Raw genomic sequence first — 21,127 nt, 5'->3', positions numbered from 1 at the left:
GGGTTATTATTGTATTAATGAGGTGAACTTGCTTTCACGATAGATCGGGTGGATGAGAAGTGAGAAGAGGAAAAGAGAACGTAAATTTAAGTTTATTTGATGAGGGTTTACTTGAAAGAATAAATGACTGAGGAGGGAGAATTCTAAAATTTTGTTAGGTAGGAAGATATAAAAGTTGGATGCGACTAGCTCCCTAATTTTGTTTCAGAAAGTTTCCAATGACACACGTACTCTAATGTCATGTCTAGTATTTTAGTAATCATGATTGAAAGGGCTTCTACATCTCAAATTTGGACCGAGATGAGCAAATGTTCATGTGTTGTGTTTTTAATATTAGGAGTAATACAGACATAATTAGTTTAGCTAAATTAATTAGAGTAGTATGTTGTATTTTCTGCACTAAAATTTAAATCTTCCTCCTTATAATTTAAAAAGAAGAATCTACTACACTATGTAAAGAGTTTTACCATTATTTTCATCCACAATCTTTTGAATATACATACAAACCACACAAAGGCCCAATAATATATATGTACCCACTAACAAGATATGGGATTTACATCAACTAGTATAAGTATGTGCATATTTTCAATTGTAGCATTCCATTATGGTTAGCTAATATATTTTTTAAGTTATTAACTTTTTAGCACATATATTCTACCATTGGTATAATGACACGTGATGCATCACCCCGTGTTTTAGTCACACTGAAAAATCTCTCCTCAAATCAGTCTTCTAGCATTAGAGTCGTCTGTGACATTTTATGGGCTCTGTGCAAATTTAATAAAAAGGTCCTCCTAATTGAAAATAATAATTGTTTTGACAGTATATTCATACATAATTCATCATTCAACTTTCAAACTTAATCGAAATCAGTATCTCACTCTTATGAATTGCATAATCTCCAATTGCCATGAAATTAAGATTTAGGACTCATCCATGAAAAAGGGAGCACGACTGCAAGAGAGATACAGAAATACGTTTGTATTCATCATATGATTATGATTTTTCTTTTAATCAAAAACTTTTTATTAAAATACTTATATTCATATGTAATATACATGAGGATGAAATTTTTTTAAGGCTCTCATAAATTCGGGCCTATGCCATTGCACGTTTTGCACACCCAACTCCGCTAGTGTCTAGGGTTACTCATATGCAATCATCTCAAGAAGGCTACTATAGTAGGAAAAAGAATCATATTTAAGGGTAGATTCGTTATTCAAATGAAAATCATGTTCTAAATTACTCTGTTCATTAAGCATCTACCAAAAGTAGTACATATTTTTATTTTAAATTGTAAAGTGTGAGTGCTTCAATTTCTTTACAAATTTATTAATATAATATTAATGATGAAAGTCATCAGTCATAGCATTGTTTCTATCTTTAGAATTAGTTGTCTTCCAACAACAGGAAGGCTGGCTAATCAAACAGAAAACAAGACAAGAAGCACCCATACGTACCTAAAAAGCTATCAAAAGTTGCAGGGTTAAGAAATGTAAAGGCATGAAATAATGTAAACAACTATGCATGTCTATAATTTGAAGGTCAAAAAGCAAACTTTAAGAGAACCAAGTTTCTACAGACTTTTTCATTGCCGTAAGATATCAAAAGACCATCGCTGATGCCTATGGCGGGCATGTTCGTGGTTGGTTGAATCTACACCTGGTTGGCCATGCCAGTAACCACCAAAAGGATTTTTACACTGTTCTTTCTGTGCAACTAATATATTGACACACAAAAAATACTAATAACAGCAGCTGCTGAAAATTCTTCTAGAAGTTGGAGTCTCCCAAAGCACTGGACTTACTGAACAGAGCCATTGTATTCCTAGTATCACATCACGGCCTCCCAGAGGAAGAGAGTAAGGTCTACATCACAGTAATGTTGCCCGACCCTAATATCTCCTGACCCTCATGGGAGTACTCTTACAACTGTTGGAATTTTTTTAGATCGACGGTCCGGGGGGCTCCACTCTAACGACACTGATATTGTCCTCAACTTTACTACATGCCCAATCCGTCAGGTATAAGGTTTTTCCATAAAAGACCTTTGTATTAGTTAGAGTAGAGTAATCATATTTAAAGCCACCCTTGTTGACTTTCCCTACCTGGGACTGCCAACAACAACAGGCTTGGCTCCTAACCTTGCCTCCATCAGCAATCATTACCTCAAATGGTTTAGTATTGTGCAACTGCCACCCTAATTTTTTGATCAGTCTAAAATCAATTAAATTATGAGCGCTACCTAAATCAAGTAGAATCCTCACAGGTTGATTCCTAACTAGACCATCCACCTCCTTAGTTTGCACTTTTGGATTGGCATTAGTGTCCTAGAAAGCACATTCACTGATTGTCATTTGATGCATCTTAACCTGCAATTCCTCTTCAATTTTACCCTCATCTTCTTTATTCGATACCACTTCCAACATTAGCAACTGATTGTCGTTACACCTATGTCCCCTAGCCCATTTTTCATCATAGAACCAGCATTCCCTTTTTTCTTTCTTGCATTGCACTTCAGCAGGAACCAATGTTTTTTAATGGTAGTACACCCTGCCTAGCCCTAGAGACTGGAACATTAGGTAAGGCCAAGAGTTGAGGTTTTGCTACTGTTGTTAACTTTTGAGGAATAGGCTTAAGCTCGGACAATTTTGTATCAATTTGTACAGCAATAGCTGTAGCCTCATGAACATTGGAAGGCCTCAACAACTTCACATAATTACGCTTCAAACCACCCAGAAAACAACTCTTAAGCAAAATAGAGCTTACATTACTAGTACGATTTGCTAATTTACGAAACTCAGTGATATAGTCCTTAAAAATACATGAGAATACCTATTTGGCGCAATTTGAACAATGCTTCAGCATTGTCCTCAAATTTAGATGGCTCAAACTCCCTAGAGAAAGCCTTGGTGAAATCTTTCCACCTAGAGTGGATTGAAGTCGATCCATCCATCTCAAACATTTCAAGGCCTCACCATCAAGGTGAAATGACACTGTAACAACCTTTTGATGCTCGGCGGTATTGTAATAAGCAAAAAATTACTCCGCCTTGTAGATCAAGGCTAATGGATTGTCACCATCAACGAATTGAGGAAAATCAATTTGATGTTGCCATTGGTGACGAGGAAAATGACCTCTGCATAATAACATAAATGTTTAGTAATAACAGAAATGCCACATGGCACTATTTCAATAGTGGAGTTCGTTAGTATAGTTAGAAGGGTATTATTGTAATTCGGATATATGGCTATATAAGGAATTGTGTAGCTATCATTTTCTTAAGTTCAATTGTATACATTTTCTCCAATCAATCAATATAGTCTCTCTTGTTTCTCTCTTTCATCTTCCTCTTCTTCTGTACCAATTCTTCATCTTCTACAATGTTGTTAACACCGCCATCATAGATCTCGCAAAGTTTGGCATCATTAGTAACTATCAGAGGATGAGCATGTGCTGGTTCTAAGGAAGAATCTCCCCCATCATCATAAGATAGTTCGGGCCGGAACTGCTCAAAACACACCGCCAGTTTGGTGTCGATCGGAGAGCGAGGCTTGGATAGTCGGTGGTATCCTTCCCACTGAAGCTTCCAAAGCTAAGACTCGAGCATCCGTAGCAGTGAAACGAGTGGTGGTGGTATGACAGAGCATACACAGAAGGAAACCAGTACCTGAGTGGCTGATACGTATGATAAGGTCCGATTCGACCGTAACATAGCTAAAGCAGTTAACAATAGAGAAGTGTTTATCTTACTGCCCTGACCTTGAAGACTTGACTATAGATGGGAATAATCTTAGACATGACAATAAGAGCTATGTACAAGTGTATTCCATTTCTTTGCCTAAACCGAAGAGATTAAGAATCAGCGAGTCCTTTCATTGTTTTTTGTCTGAATGCAACTTTGTTATCGATGCCCCTAATCTTGAAAGCGTTTATCTCAAGCAAGATCATGGTTTAACGTATTACGTGGAGAATGCAAAATTCCTAGTCAAGGCCAGTATTATAAATGAAGGAAGGTCTTCCTACATCGGTCCTAAACCCTACTTCAAGTTTTTGAAGGGAATTTGCACTGTCAAGTATTTGTTTCTTGATTGGGCATGTCTTTTCAAGGTAAGCATAGCCTCACTCTTGTTCTTTTACACTATGTTTGGTAGATAAGATACTAGGTTTGAGAAATGGGATGGATGACAAAGAGTTGGACGGGTTGATGATAAAGGTGGGTTACGCTTACGGGGGAACCAAAGGTGGCTGGACACATTAACAGATGAAAAATTGTAAATAGGTTTTGAAATAAACGAATGAAAGAAAATAAAATGGAAGTTATGTAGGAAGATTTTCATCTTTCATTCTCAAAAACAAAAGCGAATAAGGAAGCCTTTTCGATTTCCTTGATATACTAACTAAGAATTAGTATATCAAATTTAAGAAGATTCAAAGGCTGACATCCTCCTCATCGCCTCATTTCCGTTCTTAACAATTCTCTTGATTCTTTTACTTTCATTGTACTTAAGTACTGATTGAAAGCCCTATCTAAGCAGTGAAGAATAGATTATTTTGTGTGGTTGAATGAGTTTGATTTATTTTACGTGCTACATGAATCCCAAAAATTAAATTCCTCAAACTGCATATAATATGAGCAAATTTGGTAATGTATGATTCTAATGTTATATACGGACAAGCATATATTGAATTTATATACTTGTTTAACTTTCACGAAGGGCTTGGTTGTCCCCTCTTATCCTAATTTGCGGCCATTGAAGCTGGTTTTTCGTGATGACCCATACTGGGAAGTGTTAGCTACGTTTCTCCAGGGCTCAAGTAATCTGGAAGATATTGTCTTAGAAGATGTAAGTAATATCTGTGTACACTTATCCTACATGCTGCCAAATGCAGCTTTTAAAGATTCTCGTTTCATACATTTGTTTAAATGGTTTTCAGAGAACCAAATGCGATGAAGACGATTCAGACCATAATCCGATAGGCTTATATAAGCCACCCTGTTGCGTGCGGTCACACCTCAAGACCATCTCCATTAGGGGATTCATGGGATGACGTGCTGAGATTGGATTGGCAAAGTATTTGTTGAAATATGGTAAAGTTTTGAACAAGTTGACAATTTATACAGGTCTTCTGTTTACGGAAGAGAACGAGTTGTACAAGGAGTTTCTAATGTTCCAAAGGGCTTTGATGACTTGTCAAGTTGAATTTTTCAATATGCAACCTTAGGTTTCTAGAGATTTGAGTTTTGAAGTTCAGCTTCCTGAGTTCAGAAGGATTATGTTTAAAGCACTTCTGTTCATAAGCGTTTTTTGCAAAAATAAATCTATTTGCTTCTTAGATCTCGAGGAAATTAGATTATGCAGATACATATATGATATATCTGAATCGAAAAATCTGTAAGGCTTTCAAATTAAAATTTACATATGGGCAAAAAATCTCTTTAGCTTAGTCATACGTAATTGAATCATATGCTGTTTCCTGCCATATAGAGCTGTACACATGCTCCTCTTCTATGCCAACTCCATTACAATAAACATGAGAATAATCACGAACCCATTCACAACGATCTTTTGGACAATTATCCATCTGATCATACTCACAAGAATCCACATACCAATTCATGTCATTACTTGGTGAGCAAGCCACCTGATCCATTTCAAACCATCTCAACGGATCGCCTACGGATTGCAATCATCTGATGAAGGCGATCGTAAGCAATGCTGACCGCCCAAGCCTCCTACGATGTTCCACAAGTTACTATCTTCCAAATCTTCGATGGTGATCCATTCAGTCTGTGTTACTCGAATCATTGCTGTCCATAGTTGTTTTGATTATTTCTGCCTCTAGAGATTGGATCACACTGTTTAATCTCTCCTCATCTCGATCTTCCTCCTGTCATTCTTCTAGCAACGACATGAGAATGGCACCGTTTGTTTCCATGCCTTCGTGAACTTCGAAAGCATATGCATTGTCGTCATTCATGCTTGCATAGTTTCTGATCAGTGTGGCGGAAGAACCCATTTTGCAGAAGAAATTTATATTCCCTTGAAGGAGAAAACAATTGAAGAAAATAGAGTTTTAAGGAAAAGCCAAGCTCAAGAAGTGAGATATTGGCCCTTAAAGATTTGTGTATTTGCTATATGATTCCCCCCAAGAGAGGTAGGACTTTATATAGGCATATGACCACGAGCGACCTTTCATTGTGGACTGGCCAATCATGTGCACATGAACAAATAGAAAAATGTTTTCTTATCAAACCATATGTTAATGTTGATATATTAACATTTTTTTTTTTGAGAAGTCCGGCGATACGAAGAAATATGTGGTTTAAATTGATGATAATTTGAACAACTTGGTAACACTATATGGTATGTATATTAAAACTCATGTGTTATGTAACCAATAATCAAATGAAGTCAATTTTATTTGAATATGTCAGTTATATTAACAGTTTAACAACACATTACGTAACATATGGACAAAAAATAGACTATTATGAAGAGATATAGGGGATTATGTAATGATGAAACATCCATGTTAAACAACGGACAACTTCACATTTCACCATTAAACAAATATCTCATTGTCGAGTCTAAAGTATATCTAGCTTGTTTGCAAAGCAAGCCAAAATGTTGAAGAAAGTTAAGGTTCTATCATAAAATCAATTGGTAAAATATGGAGCAATTTAATCTCTTATAAGCTCTTGTAAGGTTTTTCCTTTCACTAATTATGTGGGACTCTTTTACCTTCACATTCTCACAAGCCCCCTCTGGCAAATTTTTAAGCCAAACACGTGAGCAACATGAACTAGGTGACGTGGAGCGCGTGCGGCCGTTGGGCTGCACACGTGGGCCAACCTAGATCTGATACCATGAAGAAATTAAGGTTCCTCCATAAAACCAATAGGCAATATGGGGAGCGACTCAATCTCTTAAAACCCTTGCAAAGTTTGTCCTTTCACCAATGTGAGACTCTTTTACCTTTACATTCTCACACGCCACCTCACGTGTGACGAATTTTCAAGCCAAACAAGTGGACAACATGAATTGGGTGACGTGAAGCATGTGCGGCCATTGAGCTTCACACGTGGGCCAATCTGGCTCTGATACCATGAAGCAGTTGAGGTTCCACCATATATAAAACCAATTGGCAATATGGGGAATAACCCAACTATTTATAAGCACATGCAAGGTCCCTCCTCTCATCGATGTCAAATTCACTCTCAATACGCTCCCTCACGTGTGGCGAATTTTCTAGCCTAACACGTCGACACAACTCAAGTGACGTGGAGCACGTGTTGTCATTGGACTTCACACGTGGGAAAACTTGGCTCTAATACCATGAAGAAAGTTGAGATTCCACCATAGAACCAATTGGCAATATAGGAAGTAGCACAATCTCTTATAAGCCCTTGCAAGATTTTTCATTTTATTAATTTAAGACTCTTTTACTTTTACATTCTCACAAAAATGCAACATTATGCATGTATTGAATATGGCCATACGAGGTACGGCATAACATATCTTTGGCTGAAGGATCACCAAACCAACAATAATTTAAAAATAATTAAGGGTGGTCAGCTGGTACTGTCCCAAATGCTTACTTGAAGGGATACATTCTTTGACAATATTATTAAAATAATGTTGATTTCGGACTAGGATTCTCTCCCCTCCTTTATCAATCTTTTTCCATCCCCTTCTCTTACATTCTCTATTTCGTTCTCTTTCTATAAAAAATTAATATACGATGTTGACGTAGTTTAACCATGACCGTTCAAATAGGAGAGGATGGAAGGAGAGGGAAAATGTCACATCCCGACCCAGACGGGACCACTTCCTGGGTCCGACTCCACCGTAGCATGATATTGTCCGCTTTGGGCCCCGACCACGCCCTCACGGTTTTGTTTCTGGGAACTCACAAGAGAACTTCCCGATGGGTCACCCATCCTGGGAATGCTCTCGCACGCGACTCGCTTAACTTCGGAGTTTACGCTACTCGCTTAACTTCAGAGTTTCGATAGAACCCGAAACCAGTGAGCTCCCAAAAGGTCTCGTGCTAGGTAGAGATGGGAATATACATATAAGGATCACTCCCCTGGGCGATGTGGGATGTCACAATCCACCCCCCTTAAGGGTCCGACGTCCTCGTCGGCACACACACGACCAGGGTTAGGTTCTGATACCAAATTGTCACATCCCAACCCGAGCGGGACCACTTCTCGGGCTCGACTCCACCGTAGCATGATATTGTCCGCTTTGGGCCCCGACCACGCCCTCACAGTTTTGTTTCTGGGAACTCATACGAGAACTTTCCGATGGGTCACCTATCTTGGGAATGCTCTCACGCACTACTCGCTTAACTTCAAAGTTTCGATAGAACCCGAAACCAGTGAGCTCCCAAAAGACCTCGTGCTAGGTAGAGATGGGAATATACATATAAGGATCACTTCCCTGAGCGATGTGGGATGTCACAGAAAAGAATCCTACTCCGTTGATTTCTTTGGATTCTTTTGCTTTGGTGATGTGAAGTTTGATGCTCTCGTTTCAATTTTATAAGTAAATAATTGATACCAAGTAGGCAGCCATGTACATATAATTGATCGATGTTACTAATTTTAACAAAGAATCAGTTATGTGGGGTGCCCAATTATATCTGATAACACATAAAATGTCTTTCACATGTTGAGTTGAGTTTTTTATTGACAAACGTATGAATGAGTGATCAACAAGTGGCTGTGACATATATATAATAATGGGTTAACATATATCTATTTTAAGAATTTTTCAGTATACCGTGATGTTATTGTTCTACTCATGCTATAACACATTTATTTGTTGTTTTATTAATATAAGTGAGATATATCAACTATCATCTATCACATTATAACATATAAAATAATACATTATTATACATAGAATTTTCCCTTTTCCTTTCCTTCCAAGTCTTGCTTAGAAGCATATGGTGCCACCCAAACATGTTCGGTGGTGTTTAAAGATTTAGATCGCAATATGTTTAATGCTTGTAAATAATTAAGATGGTGAATGATCCCACACACCATGAGGTGTCCATTAATTATTGTGCACTAAATTATGGACCAACTTTTCAGATCCCCTATCGAGTCCATCCATCTTCATCTTTGCTGTGGTAACGTGTGATTAGTTGGAATTAGAGAGTGTATTTTTCTCACCGTCCTAAAGTGGTGGTTGATCATCACCATCCTATTAGTTACTGTTAGTAGATTACTATTTTTTTTGAAATTGGTGTAGTAGATGGATTAAACCAAACTTATCTAATGATAATCATTAAAATAATGAGCATCATCATCATTTTAGAGTGACGAGCATCATCATCACTTTAAGATGATGAGCAAAAATATTTCCAAAATTAGTCGTAAGCAACGCATGCACCTGGCTTTCGTTATAGTTAAGAATACAAAATCAATGTGCCAATGCATAAATGAAACTACAAGATATTAAGGTCACTAATTAAGTAAGCCTGAGTGATGAAGGTGAGTTTGATGATGAATAGAAACAACTAGATTCAAAGTCCGAAGACCGTCAATATAACAAAAAGAGTCAAAAGACACTATAAAATATTGGTTTTATTTTTTCACTTAAAATTTTTCTAATCATATTGTATAAATTAACAATAAAGAAAATCTTTTGAGGTTAGCTAGGTTTCACATAATGATGAATCATGAATGCTGTAGTTCTCCCTTTTTTTTTCTTTCCAGAAAGAGGATGGTCAGTTCAGAATGTCGTCTTTTTATAAGGAATCAATTTGTTGTTAACAATGATTTCACTTTTTTTTTTTTTTTTTTCTTTTTTCCACAAACATAACGATAGTCGATTAAAATGTTAGTTATCAAGGGAAGAGTAATCAATGAAGATCAAATCTGTATTAGAATGCATATACATGATTATTTTCCACCATTATGGTAAAAGTCATCTGCAACAATGATTTCACTTTGAATCTGCTATATTTGTATGAATTTTTAGCCTTAAAATAGTTGAAATTTCTACTTGTTAAACCCTCACAGAGAAATTTCTACTTTGTCCTCTCTTTAGGTATTTATAAAGTCTCTTCTTCACTTAGGTTTTCCCAATCCAAAGGGTCAACAAGAAAGTCTTGAGATTTATAATTTCAGTTATTGTAGGTAACATAAGTAAAACATTTTATTAAATTACTGTCAGTGCTCTGGCAAGGCCGATTGTAATTTCCTTCAAATAACAATATCGATTATTGATGTAACTACTACTAGTTCTCTCTCGGCCGTCTCAACTAGTAACAACTTGATTTCTGACACGAAAAATATTTATAAAATAAATGCTACATGTAATTAATTAATAATCAGCCTCAATTAAACATGCATCCTTGTATTAACATATGTTTCCTGCCACAGATTTTGGTATCCATCTTCTTCACAAGGAGTAATATTAGTTGTAGGAATAATGCTGCCATTGTACTGAGACCCTCCAGAACTAGACATGCAATCGATGTCATCAAAACAAGAATCATCCATGTACCGATCAACTGACTCCTCAGTACCCAGTGAAGAAGAAGACCCTTTTTCCATATCCATCCAACCGAACCCAGGTGCGGTTGTTGCCTGGAAATCCCTACCATCCACATATTCAACATCGAACGGCTGAAAATGATCCTCTTGGTTAATGCCACCAAATTCATGAAGATTATCCATGAAAATTTCATCACCTTCACCCGTCGTAGGCTCGAGCTCTACCTCTAGAGCTCGGATCAGGCTGCTTAACCGTTCCTCGTCGTGGTCTTGATCGCTACCTTGTGTTTCTTCCAACAAGGACATCAGTAGGGCATTGCTCATGTTTGATGATGCAACTCCAACTGATTCCGATAAATTATCGTTAATACCCATATTAGTGTATGACCAGTTTTCAGGCACCAAAGAAGCCATTTGGGCAAGAGATCAAATTGGCAAGAAACTAAGAAATGATGAATATTGCAAAGTAGAAGTCTAGAACTTGTGTTTAAGTTATTAGACCTAAATGATTTGCAAGTGATATGAAATATAAACAAGTTAGGCCTTATATAAGTAGCTAGGCATGCAAGTCATGATAACATGGGCATATTCGCACAAAGACAACTTATCATATAATAAACCCACTAGCTACCACCTGTGGTCTCCAATTTATTCAAACACCTATAGGTGTGTGTTTGGAATATTTTACAAAATAAATTCTAGATAACCAAAAACGCTTTTGTATAGTATATTTTTCAAGTTAATATAATAAGTAGTGTGATATTTTTAGGTTTCATAAATATTTTTTATGATGCTTTTCAAAGAAGTGCTCAAATATCTTGTAATTCAAGTAATTAACAAATTAAAAAAATTATTTCTACATTCGAAGTCTCATGTTCAATTTTCACCTACTCCAAAATCCACTTGAATAATTTGTTGTTATTCATTTCATTGATTATAAGAGAAGTAATTATCTGATCAAGCACTCGAGGGGCTGTCAGTCAAAGAAATGGTTGGAGGAAGAAGCTGAAGAAACGCATGGATTAAGATACCAATTACTAAATTATGTTTGATCGAACATCCAATAGGTTAAGGTGCACGTGGTGCCACCACATCAATTTAGGTGGAATTTAGATCCCAAAATCTCCCTCAACCTCTGTTAGTGCGCTGTGAATATGAATCCCCACCCAAGCGATATGCTTCCCGACAAGACACCAACACCTTGCAGAAACCACGCCAATTATTTATTTAAGCATAATCATTTTGATTAATCGTAATCTTGATTTGTCATCCACCTATTCTTTGAATTAAAGAAAAGTCTGGTTTACAGTTGAAGGGTTACGGCGTTTTAATGTGGGTCAGAAATTTGAGTTTGATTCTAATTTTATCCGAGTCAAAGTCTATTAGAAAGTTTAAGTTAAATGAGAGTGATTTTAATTATTGAATTCAACTAAATGATAACCATAATAAAAGGCCAAAGAAGAGTTGGCTTGTATCGTATTCTCGTTGAGGTAAAGTGTTCTACTATTGGAGTTAAAAAATTGGAATACTTTGAAAGCGATCCCTAATCTTTAACATTCTTTGATTAAAACCTTAATAGTATTCAAAGTTTGATCAAAATCCCTTAACTTTGTACACCTCATTATATTACTATTTTTATTTTTATTTTTATAGTTTTGATATTAATTGTTTGATATTTTATGAGATTTATAATCCGATAAATTTAAAATCCCTCATTATAATACTATTAGAAACAGTTACAATAAAAAAAATTCAAACATTTTGATTGAATAAATGGATAAAAACTATGTAAAAATAAGAAATAATAAATGGCAAAAGAATGTATCCATGGTATTAAAAAAATTGGTACATTTTACAAAAAAAATGGTACATTTCACATATAACAAAGTGGTACATTAATAAAGAAGAATGGGTACAGTATAAATAAATTAGGGAACTGATGAAGATTACAAAATTATGAGTACAAATGAATTTTTTAAAAATATAGGCACTAAAAGAAATTAATACATGGGTGCAAAATAAAACCAAAAAGAAAATACTACAAATTTTAAAATAAAATGTTGCAAATTAAAAGTGGGTACAAACTAAAAATATAAATATATGATACAAAGTTTAGGCATAAAACATAAATATACCATATGTAATTTTTCTATCATTAATTAAATATACAATGTCAAATTAAAAAATATTTGCAAATTAAAAATAGGTACAAACTAAAAGTAAAAATATATGATAAAAAATTTAGCCATAAATATAAATATACTAATTGTAACATTTTTAACATTAAAGGAATATATTTAAAAATAAAAATATTTTATTATTCAAATAATTAATGATGTTATTAATACCCAAGAACCTTGATCAAAAATTGAAAATGAATAGAATTTTAAAAAGCAAAGAACAAATTAGGAGACTAAGGGGAATGAATAGTAGTAGTAATATCATGCTAAATCAGTGCAATGGAACTATGGAAGTAAAACTATTTGATTAATCGGCCACCTAAAAAGCAACACTTGGTTAGATAATTACTAAACCCAATACATATGTACCTGTTTATGTGCATGCATGCGTTCCAAAATTATGTTGAGAGAATGGAGGAGTTAAAAATTGGGTTAGAAGCATGATAGGATAAGGATAGCCTGGTGGGATGCATTTGGATTTCGATATTAGAAAGAACAAAAGAATTATTAAATCGTAAAATTTCTCTTTCAAGGGGTCCTCTACTACATTGATAGAGAGAAGTGTTACCTTTGTACCACGGCGTGAGTTCGTTTGACAAGAAAAAATCGTAAAATTTTGGATATATAAAAATAAGTATCTGAGGGGTTCTTAGCGCTAAAGCTAAGGGCTGTAAATTGGTTAGTTGAAGCTTGACATTTGAAAGGAACAAGAAAAGTTTAATAAGTTGGTATGCTTGACTCTTCAAATTTGTGAGCTGCACGTATTCTTTCATGAGACATGTTGAGTTATTTTATATTCAAACAAAAATTATTGTACAAAAGATCATACTTGAGATTTTTCTTTCGAAGACTCGTGTTTACATTTGTTCTAAGTTTAGATTGACTATCTTTTTTATTAATAAAATTTTTCTCGTATCGTTGAGGTTTTTCCTAAAATAAAGATTGACCATCTTTAATTGACCTTAATTTTAGACGAAGATTAATATGGAATCCTTTATTTTCTTTCGTTTCTACTGAAATTTCACGTACTTTAGAAGCCAAACATGTCAATACCAAAGATTTTGTTTGTTTCCATTATGAGCTAAGCTCGGTCTAGCAGTGCCAAGCCAATTCACAACCCTAACCCAATTCTCATCCAAATCGGGTCAGGGTTTTTAAGCCTATTCCTCTCGTTGGGTCTAGGAAAATGCCACCATGCCCATCAAAACAAGAGTTGGGCTACTGAGGCCAGGCAACTAGTTCAAGTTGATTAACATGGATTTTTGCCCATCAGATTAAAAATACAAGTTTGCTAATAGCAGCGTGGTTTCTCAGAGCTGCATGGTTGACGGGTATTGCAAAATGGGAAGGATTGTTGATGCTAGAAATTGTTTGATCAGATGCTGGAGAGGAATGTGGTTACTTGGACAGCAATGATTGATTGGTATATGAATATGGGATCAAAGCGTGTTTTGAATTGTTCTTGGACATGAGTAGGGAAGGGATAGTGGAGGCTGTAATGTTCCAATTGTAAGATTATCAGAGAGACGGGCCGAAAGCCCATTTCCACCAACATTGATATTGTCATCAACTTGTTAATTACCACTTACACAATCCGTCAGGTATGGGGTTTTATCACAAAAGGTCATGGTATTAGTTGGAGTGGGGTTAGAATATTTAAACTCTTATTTTCACAAAGATACGGTCGATATAAGATATTTCAATACCAAACTTGTGGTAGTTTTGATAGATATCGATGCACGGGTGTTTCTCATAAGGGATTTGACTATGATGTCCTTTTAGGAAATTTTGTTACCATTATGTATTGTAGATTTGGTTGTATAGATGAAGCTTCTTAGGTATTTAACAATGCTTGGAAGTGCAAGGGTGATCTTAATCCTATGGATCACTTCAGAGCGTGTGCAGATACTTTTAAGTTCCTGGTGAAAAGATGGAACTACTCACCTTTTGGTAACATTAAGGAGCGAAAAACCAAATTGTTTAACGAACTCAGTAACGTCCAAGAGAGTATTATGAGTACTACTGCCACTGGTAATAACATCAGTGATTTACAAACTGAAGCTCGGAACAAGTTTTAAGAGAGGAGGAAGTAATGTGGGCTCAAAAATGGTGCATATTAGGTAAATTGAGGTCTTGGTGTATTTTCCAAATAGAAGGAACCAAAAACACAGCACCATCTCAACGGCGTTACTCGTCAAATAAATTGCAACTGCAACCAAGGAGAAACACCACTCCTGAAGCCAGCTTCCATATCGTGCATAATAACAAGTATGTTTTCTTCTAGAATTTCCAAAATAAACAGGAAGAACTATAGTCCATACATATCACTGCAACAACCAGTTTCATAACATGTCTTACTTTTCCAGAGAATTCCATTGTTTGTCTAGCTTTCTGTGTGTCGAGTATTGCTGCAACCCCAACCCTCTGTTAGGTTCATAAATACCCCTAACGAAAGAGAAAAATTACGAGTGTTGATTTATAAATGTATTAGCTGATTTATGGGGTGAATTAATCTGAGCCATTAGATCATAGTCTAGTTGGCATCTTAGATTAGATTGTATTGAGTCATAAGTCATGACAAGTGTAATGATCTTAAGCAATTAGTTATGGATGGATGGTTGAGATCAAGTTAGGTAATGATGTATGAGAGAGAGCTCCTCTCTCTAACAGTAATATTCCCTCACACTTTGTGAGTGATGTAATCGAAGAAGCTATTACACAGAAGAAGAAAAAAACCTCTCTCTAAAATTCTCTCTAAATTTTCTTGGATTTCAATGGTGATTGTTCTTTGTAAGTCATAATCTCAGCTTGATAATAATCCATTGAATTCGTACGCTTAAATTTTACATTCTAACATGGTCTTAGAGCCAGGTTAGATCATCTGAAACTGGGCGTGAATCTGTGATTCTAGGTAGTGAAGAACTCGAGTTAAATCGAGCTTTGCTGCTGCAAATTTGAAGGGAGAAAATCTCTGTGAAACTCGATTACAAGTCTCATATGGCTGGATTGAGCAGTGATGATCTTCGAGCACCGATGTTCAATGGAGACAACTTCAATTTTTTGACAAATCAAGATGAAGAGGATATTCCGGTCACACGAACTCTGGGATATAGTAGAGAAGGGTTTTGCTACTTCGGCGAAGAAGGAGGAGGATCTCACTGCAACGGAGAGCAAGCTATTGGGAGAAAATACTGTCAAAGATGCAAAGGCGCTTGGCATTATTCAGGGGGCGGTTTCTGATCAAATATTTTATAGAATCGCCATCCAAGAGACTGCAAACGCAACATGGAATGTGCTAAAACAAGAGTTAGTAAGAGATAAACATTTGAGGTCTATGAAACTCCAAGGCTTACACCGTGACTTTGAATACACTAGAATGGGTGAAAATGAATCACTCTCTACGTATCTAGTTAGGTTGTTTGATTTAATCAGTCAAATGACAAACTATGGTGAAGATATTGGTAATCAAAGAATTGTTCAGAAACTGTTGATAAGCTTACCTAGATCTTATGATAGTATAGCCTCTGTGATTGAGAATACTAAAGATCTAGAGACAGTTAATGCTCAACATGTGGTAGCTATTCTAAAGGGGTATGAACAAAGAATTGATAAGCATGTTGATAATCAAACTGAGAAGGCTTTTGCTAGTTTAAATGTGGCTCCTAAGGATAATAGGTATAATGGGAATCAAAACTTCAAGCCTCAAAAGAATTTGAAGTCAAAAGGCAAAAAGTGGGTTAATAGGCCTACTAATCAAGCTGGAAAAGCTAGTGGAACCTCTAAGGGAGCTAAGAACTCTTGTAAGTATTGTGATAAGCTTCACTTTGGTGAATGTTGGTTCAAGAATAAACCTAGATGTCATAATTGCAACCAGTTGGGTCACATTGCTAAGGACTGTAATGGTAAGAAGGATAAGGGAAACCAGCATGTGAACTTTGCAAATCAAATTGAATAAACTCCCATAATGTTCTTTCATGTAATAATGCTATTGTGCAAAGATGTTAAGATATATAGTATATTGATAGTGGTTGTAGTAACAACATGACAGGGAAAGAAGACTTGTTAGACATTGACAAGAGATGTGAAGATATATAGTATATTGATAGTGGTTGTAGTAACCACATGACAGGGAAAGAAGACTTGTTAGATATTGACAAAAGCATAACTGTGGAGGTAGAAATGGGCACATGGCAACTTATTGATGTAACTAGAAATGGACATTTGTTGGTTGAGACCAAGCAAGGCAAAAGATACATTAAGGAGGTTATGTTGGTTCTTGGATTGAAAGAGAATTTGTTAAGTATGGGGTAGATGATGGAGAGTGGTCATTACTTGGTGTTTTGGAAGGACTGATGTATGTATCTATGATGACTACACATGCACTAATCTTATTGTGAAGGTACCTATGAAAGGTAATAGATGCTTCCCACTTAAACTTCAACCAGGAATGCAAATGGCAATGAAAACTAGTATTTGCCAATTTGCTGAGTTATGGCATAAGAGGATGGAGCATTCAAACATGAATGTTTTGAAGTTATTGTAGGAACAATACATGGTAGTTGGTATGCCAGAGTTGAAGAATGCAAGTGGTATTTGTGAAGGTTGTGCTTTTGGGAAGCATTGCAGAGATTCATTTCCAAGCATAACCAATTGGAGAGCTTCACCACCACTAGTATTAGTGCATTCAGATATATGTGGTCCTATGCAAACATTAACCAAGGTTGGGAATAGATACTTTCTCACCTTTATTGATGACTGTACTAGGATGAGATGAGTCTATTTTCTAAGAAATAAATCTGAGACCTTTAGTGTGTTCAAAGCCAATGCTGAGTTGCAAAGTGGATACAAGCTGAAAATACTGAGAAGTGATAAAGGTGGTGAATACACCTCCCTTAAATTTACTAAATTCTGTGAAACTCTTGGACTAGAGAGGCAACTCACCGTTGCCTACTCACCTCAACAAAATGGGGTGGCAGAGGGAAAGAATAGAACTTTGGTGGAAATGGCAAAATGTATGTTATTTGAGAAGGGTATTCCACTTGAATTCTAGGCAGAAGCAATCAACACTGCAGCTTATATTCTCAACAGAAGTCCAACCAATGCATTGAACATAAATACTCTATTTGAAGCCTTCAGTAGGAGAAGGCCAGGGATCAAGCATCTAAAGGTGTTTGGATGTCTATGTTACGCTCAACTTCCAAGCCAATTAAGACATAAGCTAGATGTAACTAGTTCTAAATGTATTTTTCTAGGATATGGAACTTGTGAAAAGGGATATAGGCTCTATAATCTTGAAACTGAGAAGATGATTGTCTCCAGGGATGTCATATACAATGAAGATGCTAGTTGGAACTGGAACTCTAGGGCTGTGAAGCATGTGAATATCTTTGGAAAATATGAAGATCAAAGTGTACACTGTGATGCAGGGAGCACAAGTATAAATGAAATTGAAGGTGATGACACTAATGGTTTCTTACAAGATCAAAATGATCAAGTAAATGTTGATTCTGTTACTCCATATTCTCAAGTTGTTTACACAAGTCCACAAGAATTTGATCATACACCTCTGAGATTCAAGAGTTTAAATGAAGTATATGAGAGATGCAATTTGTGCATAGTTGAGCCTGAGTCTTTTGAAAAGGCAGCAATGTTTACTGAGAGAGAAATGATTGAGAAAAACTCTACTTAGGAGTTAGTTGACAGACCTTCTGATAAACCAATCATTGTTGTCAAGTAAGTTTATAAGACTAAATTGAATCTAGATGATTCAGTGCAAAAGAACAATGCTAGATTGGTAGTCAAATGTTATTCCCGTAAGCCAAGAGTTGACTTCAATGAAACCTTTGCACTAGTGGCAAGGTTAAACACCATTAGGACCTTGATTGCCTTGGCAACTCAAAAGGAATGGAAACTGTTCCAATTGGATGTCAAGTCTGTTTTCCTTAATAAGACTTTACATAAAGAAGTATATGTTGATCAGCCATTGGGATTTGTTGTGAAATGACAAGAAGATAAAGTGTACAAGTTGAATGAGGCATTATATGGTCTGAAACAAGCCCCTAGGGCTTGGTATGATGAAATTGACAATTATTTCAATAAAGCTGGTTTTGAAAATAGTCTAATTAAGGCTACATTATACTTTAAGGCCAGTGATAAAGGTATTCTCATTGTTATCTTTATATGTAGATGACATTATCTACATTGGAAGCTCAAAAAATATGATGCAAGAGTTCAAAATGGAGATGATGAATCAGTATGAAATGTCTGATTTAGGTCTATTGCACCATTTTCTTGGTTTGGGGATTGTTCAAACTAAGAAAGGAATATTCATACATCAAAAGAAGTATGCCAAAACATTGCTTGAAAAGTTTAGGTTGAACGATTGCAAGGCAGTTATCACACCTTTGGTAGTGAATGAGAAACTGAGTAAGATTGATGGTAGTGAAAGTGCTGATGAGGGTCTATATAGAAATATTGTTGGTAGTTTGTTGTACTTAACAACTACAAGACCAGACTTGATGTATGCAACTTGTTTACTAGCTCAATTCATGCATAGTCCAACTAGAAAACACTTGGGAACTGCCAAGAGAGTCTTGAGATATGTACAAGGGACTTTGGACTATGGGATTGAGTATGTCAAAGGCAAAGCAGCTAAGTTAATTGGCCATTGTGATAGTGATTGGGTAGGAAGTAAAGAAGACATGAGGAGTACATCTGGATATGCATTTAGCTTTGGTTTAGGGATATTTTCTTGGACCTCTGTGAAGCAATGCAGTGTAGCCTTGTCCACTGCTGAAGCCACAACACAGGCAATTTAGCTAAGGTTTATACTAGATGACTTTGGAGAAGAACAGGTTGACTTTGGAGAAGAACAGGTTGAAGCAACACCTCTGCTTTGTTACAATACCCCAGCTATTGCCATACCAAAGAATCCAGTTTTCCATCCAAAAATCAGACACATCAACATAAGGTATCACTTTATCCGAGATGCAATACAAGATGGAACCATTGATCTAATATACTGCAAAACAGAAGATCAATTGGCAGATATATTCACTAAAGCCTTGGCAAAGGATCGGTTTGAAACTCTCAGGAAGGAACTTGCAGTGAAATCAGCTAAACATTTAGAATGGAGTTTTGATTTATAAATGTATTAGTTGATTTATGGGGTGAATTAATCTAAGTCATTAGATCATAGTCTAGTTGGCATCTTAGATAGATTGTATTAAGTCATAACTCATGACAAGTGTAATGATCTTAAGCAATTAGTTATGGATGGATGGCTGAGATCAAGTTATGTAATGATGTATGTGAGAGAGAGAGAGAGAGAGAGAGAGAGCTCCTCTCTCTAACTGTAATATTCCCTCACACTTTGTGAATGATGTAATCGAAGAAGCTATTACACAGAGAAAAAAAAAAAAAAAAAAAACCTTTCTCTAAAATTCTCTCTAAATTTTCTTGGATTTCAATGGTGATTGGTCTTTCTGAGTCAAAATCTCACCTTGATAATAATCCATCGAATTCATACTCTCAAATTTTACATTCTAACAACGACCACATAAAAACACAAGAACTAAACAGTTACTCTGCACTTCCCGCCACTCACACTATTTAACTGTTTCCATCCCCGGCAAAGGTCGACCACGACCAGGACAAGATGGCCAAGACAGAAGTACGTAGCTGAGTTATGGTGTTAATTTCTTGATTTTGATTTTCTGGGTGTTTCGTGGTAATGTAGCTGAGTTATGGTGTTAATTTCTTTATTTTTTATTCAATAATACTAAGGATAACCAAAATTTTAAATTAAATTTGTAAACCAAAAGATGTGTCACTAATAGGAAATAAGCATGTTAATCAGCTTATGTAATAATCTAGTCATCAACAACCACATCATTTTGATTTGTAAATTTAATCTAACGAATTTGGTTTCCCTATAATTATCCTTTTTGGTTTTTGTGTTTCTCGCTAATCACGCACGATATATAGGGAAATAAGGGCAAGAAGCATGAAAACGACGAACTCGAGGTAAATTTCTCTTCTTTTTTTTTCTTTTTCTTTTTTTTTTTTTTTGTCATTTTCGTATTTATTTAGTTTTAGTTTCTCTTTTTTCTTTAATGGTTGGAGTATCTTAAACAATGTGCGAAAACGTGAAAATATATGGTGTCACTATTTTTTATTTTACTTCTTTTTTTTTTTTTTGCAGGGGTAAGGTTGGATTGATTTTTATATCAAAATAATAATAATAGATGGGACGATGAAATTGTAAAAGAATAAAGGAAACAAAAAAAAATTTAAAACAAATGTTAGAATAATTAAATTTGTAGATAAAATTTTGTAAATTAAATGATATAGAAGTTGATGATTAGATTAAATGTTGATAAATGTGTTTATTTCTTATTAATAACATATCATTTAATTTCTAAATTTTG

At 35.6% G+C, this 21,127-nt stretch overlaps 2 protein-coding genes across 2 annotated transcripts; both read left to right on the top strand.

Moving 5' to 3' along the window:
- The first annotated feature begins 15,771 nt into the window (after positions 1–15,771).
- LOC137741857 (uncharacterized) lies at positions 15,772–18,387 on the top strand. The gene is made up of 3 exons (XM_068481567.1): positions 15,772–16,600; positions 16,828–16,998; positions 17,951–18,387. The coding sequence occupies exons 1-3, from the start codon at positions 15,772–15,774 to the stop codon at positions 18,385–18,387; spliced, it is 1,437 nt and encodes a 478-aa protein (XP_068337668.1).
- Positions 18,388–18,934: 547 nt separating this feature from the next.
- On the top strand, positions 18,935–19,516 carry LOC137741856 (secreted RxLR effector protein 161-like). Its single transcript, XM_068481566.1, has one exon. It carries the CDS (start codon positions 18,935–18,937, stop codon positions 19,514–19,516), a length of 582 nt encoding a protein of 193 aa, XP_068337667.1.
- The last annotated feature ends 1,611 nt before the right edge of the window (positions 19,517–21,127 follow it).

Source organism: Pyrus communis, chromosome 8 (genome assembly GCF_963583255.1).
Source record: "Pyrus communis chromosome 8, drPyrComm1.1, whole genome shotgun sequence".
NCBI lineage: Eukaryota > Viridiplantae > Streptophyta > Magnoliopsida > Rosales > Rosaceae > Pyrus > Pyrus communis.
The sequence above is the reverse complement of the archived record's forward strand: the minus strand, read 5'-3'. Positions and strand labels throughout refer to the sequence as shown.

Bases quoted from the DNA above. Each gene is read 5' to 3' on its own strand.
- LOC137741856 (XM_068481566.1), top strand. From the start codon at position 18,935: ATGGAGATGATGAATCAGTATGAAATGTCTGATTTAGGTCTATTGCAC.
- LOC137741857 (XM_068481567.1), top strand. From the start codon at position 15,772: ATGAAGAGGATATTCCGGTCACACGAACTCTGGGATATAGTAGAGAAG. The intron at 16,601-16,827 runs GTAAGAAGGATA...ACCACATGACAG, and splicing joins CATTGCTAAGGACTGTAATG to GGAAAGAAGACTTGTTAGAT. The intron at 16,999-17,950 runs GTATGGGGTAGA...GTATTTTTCTAG, and splicing joins ATTGAAAGAGAATTTGTTAA to GATATGGAACTTGTGAAAAG.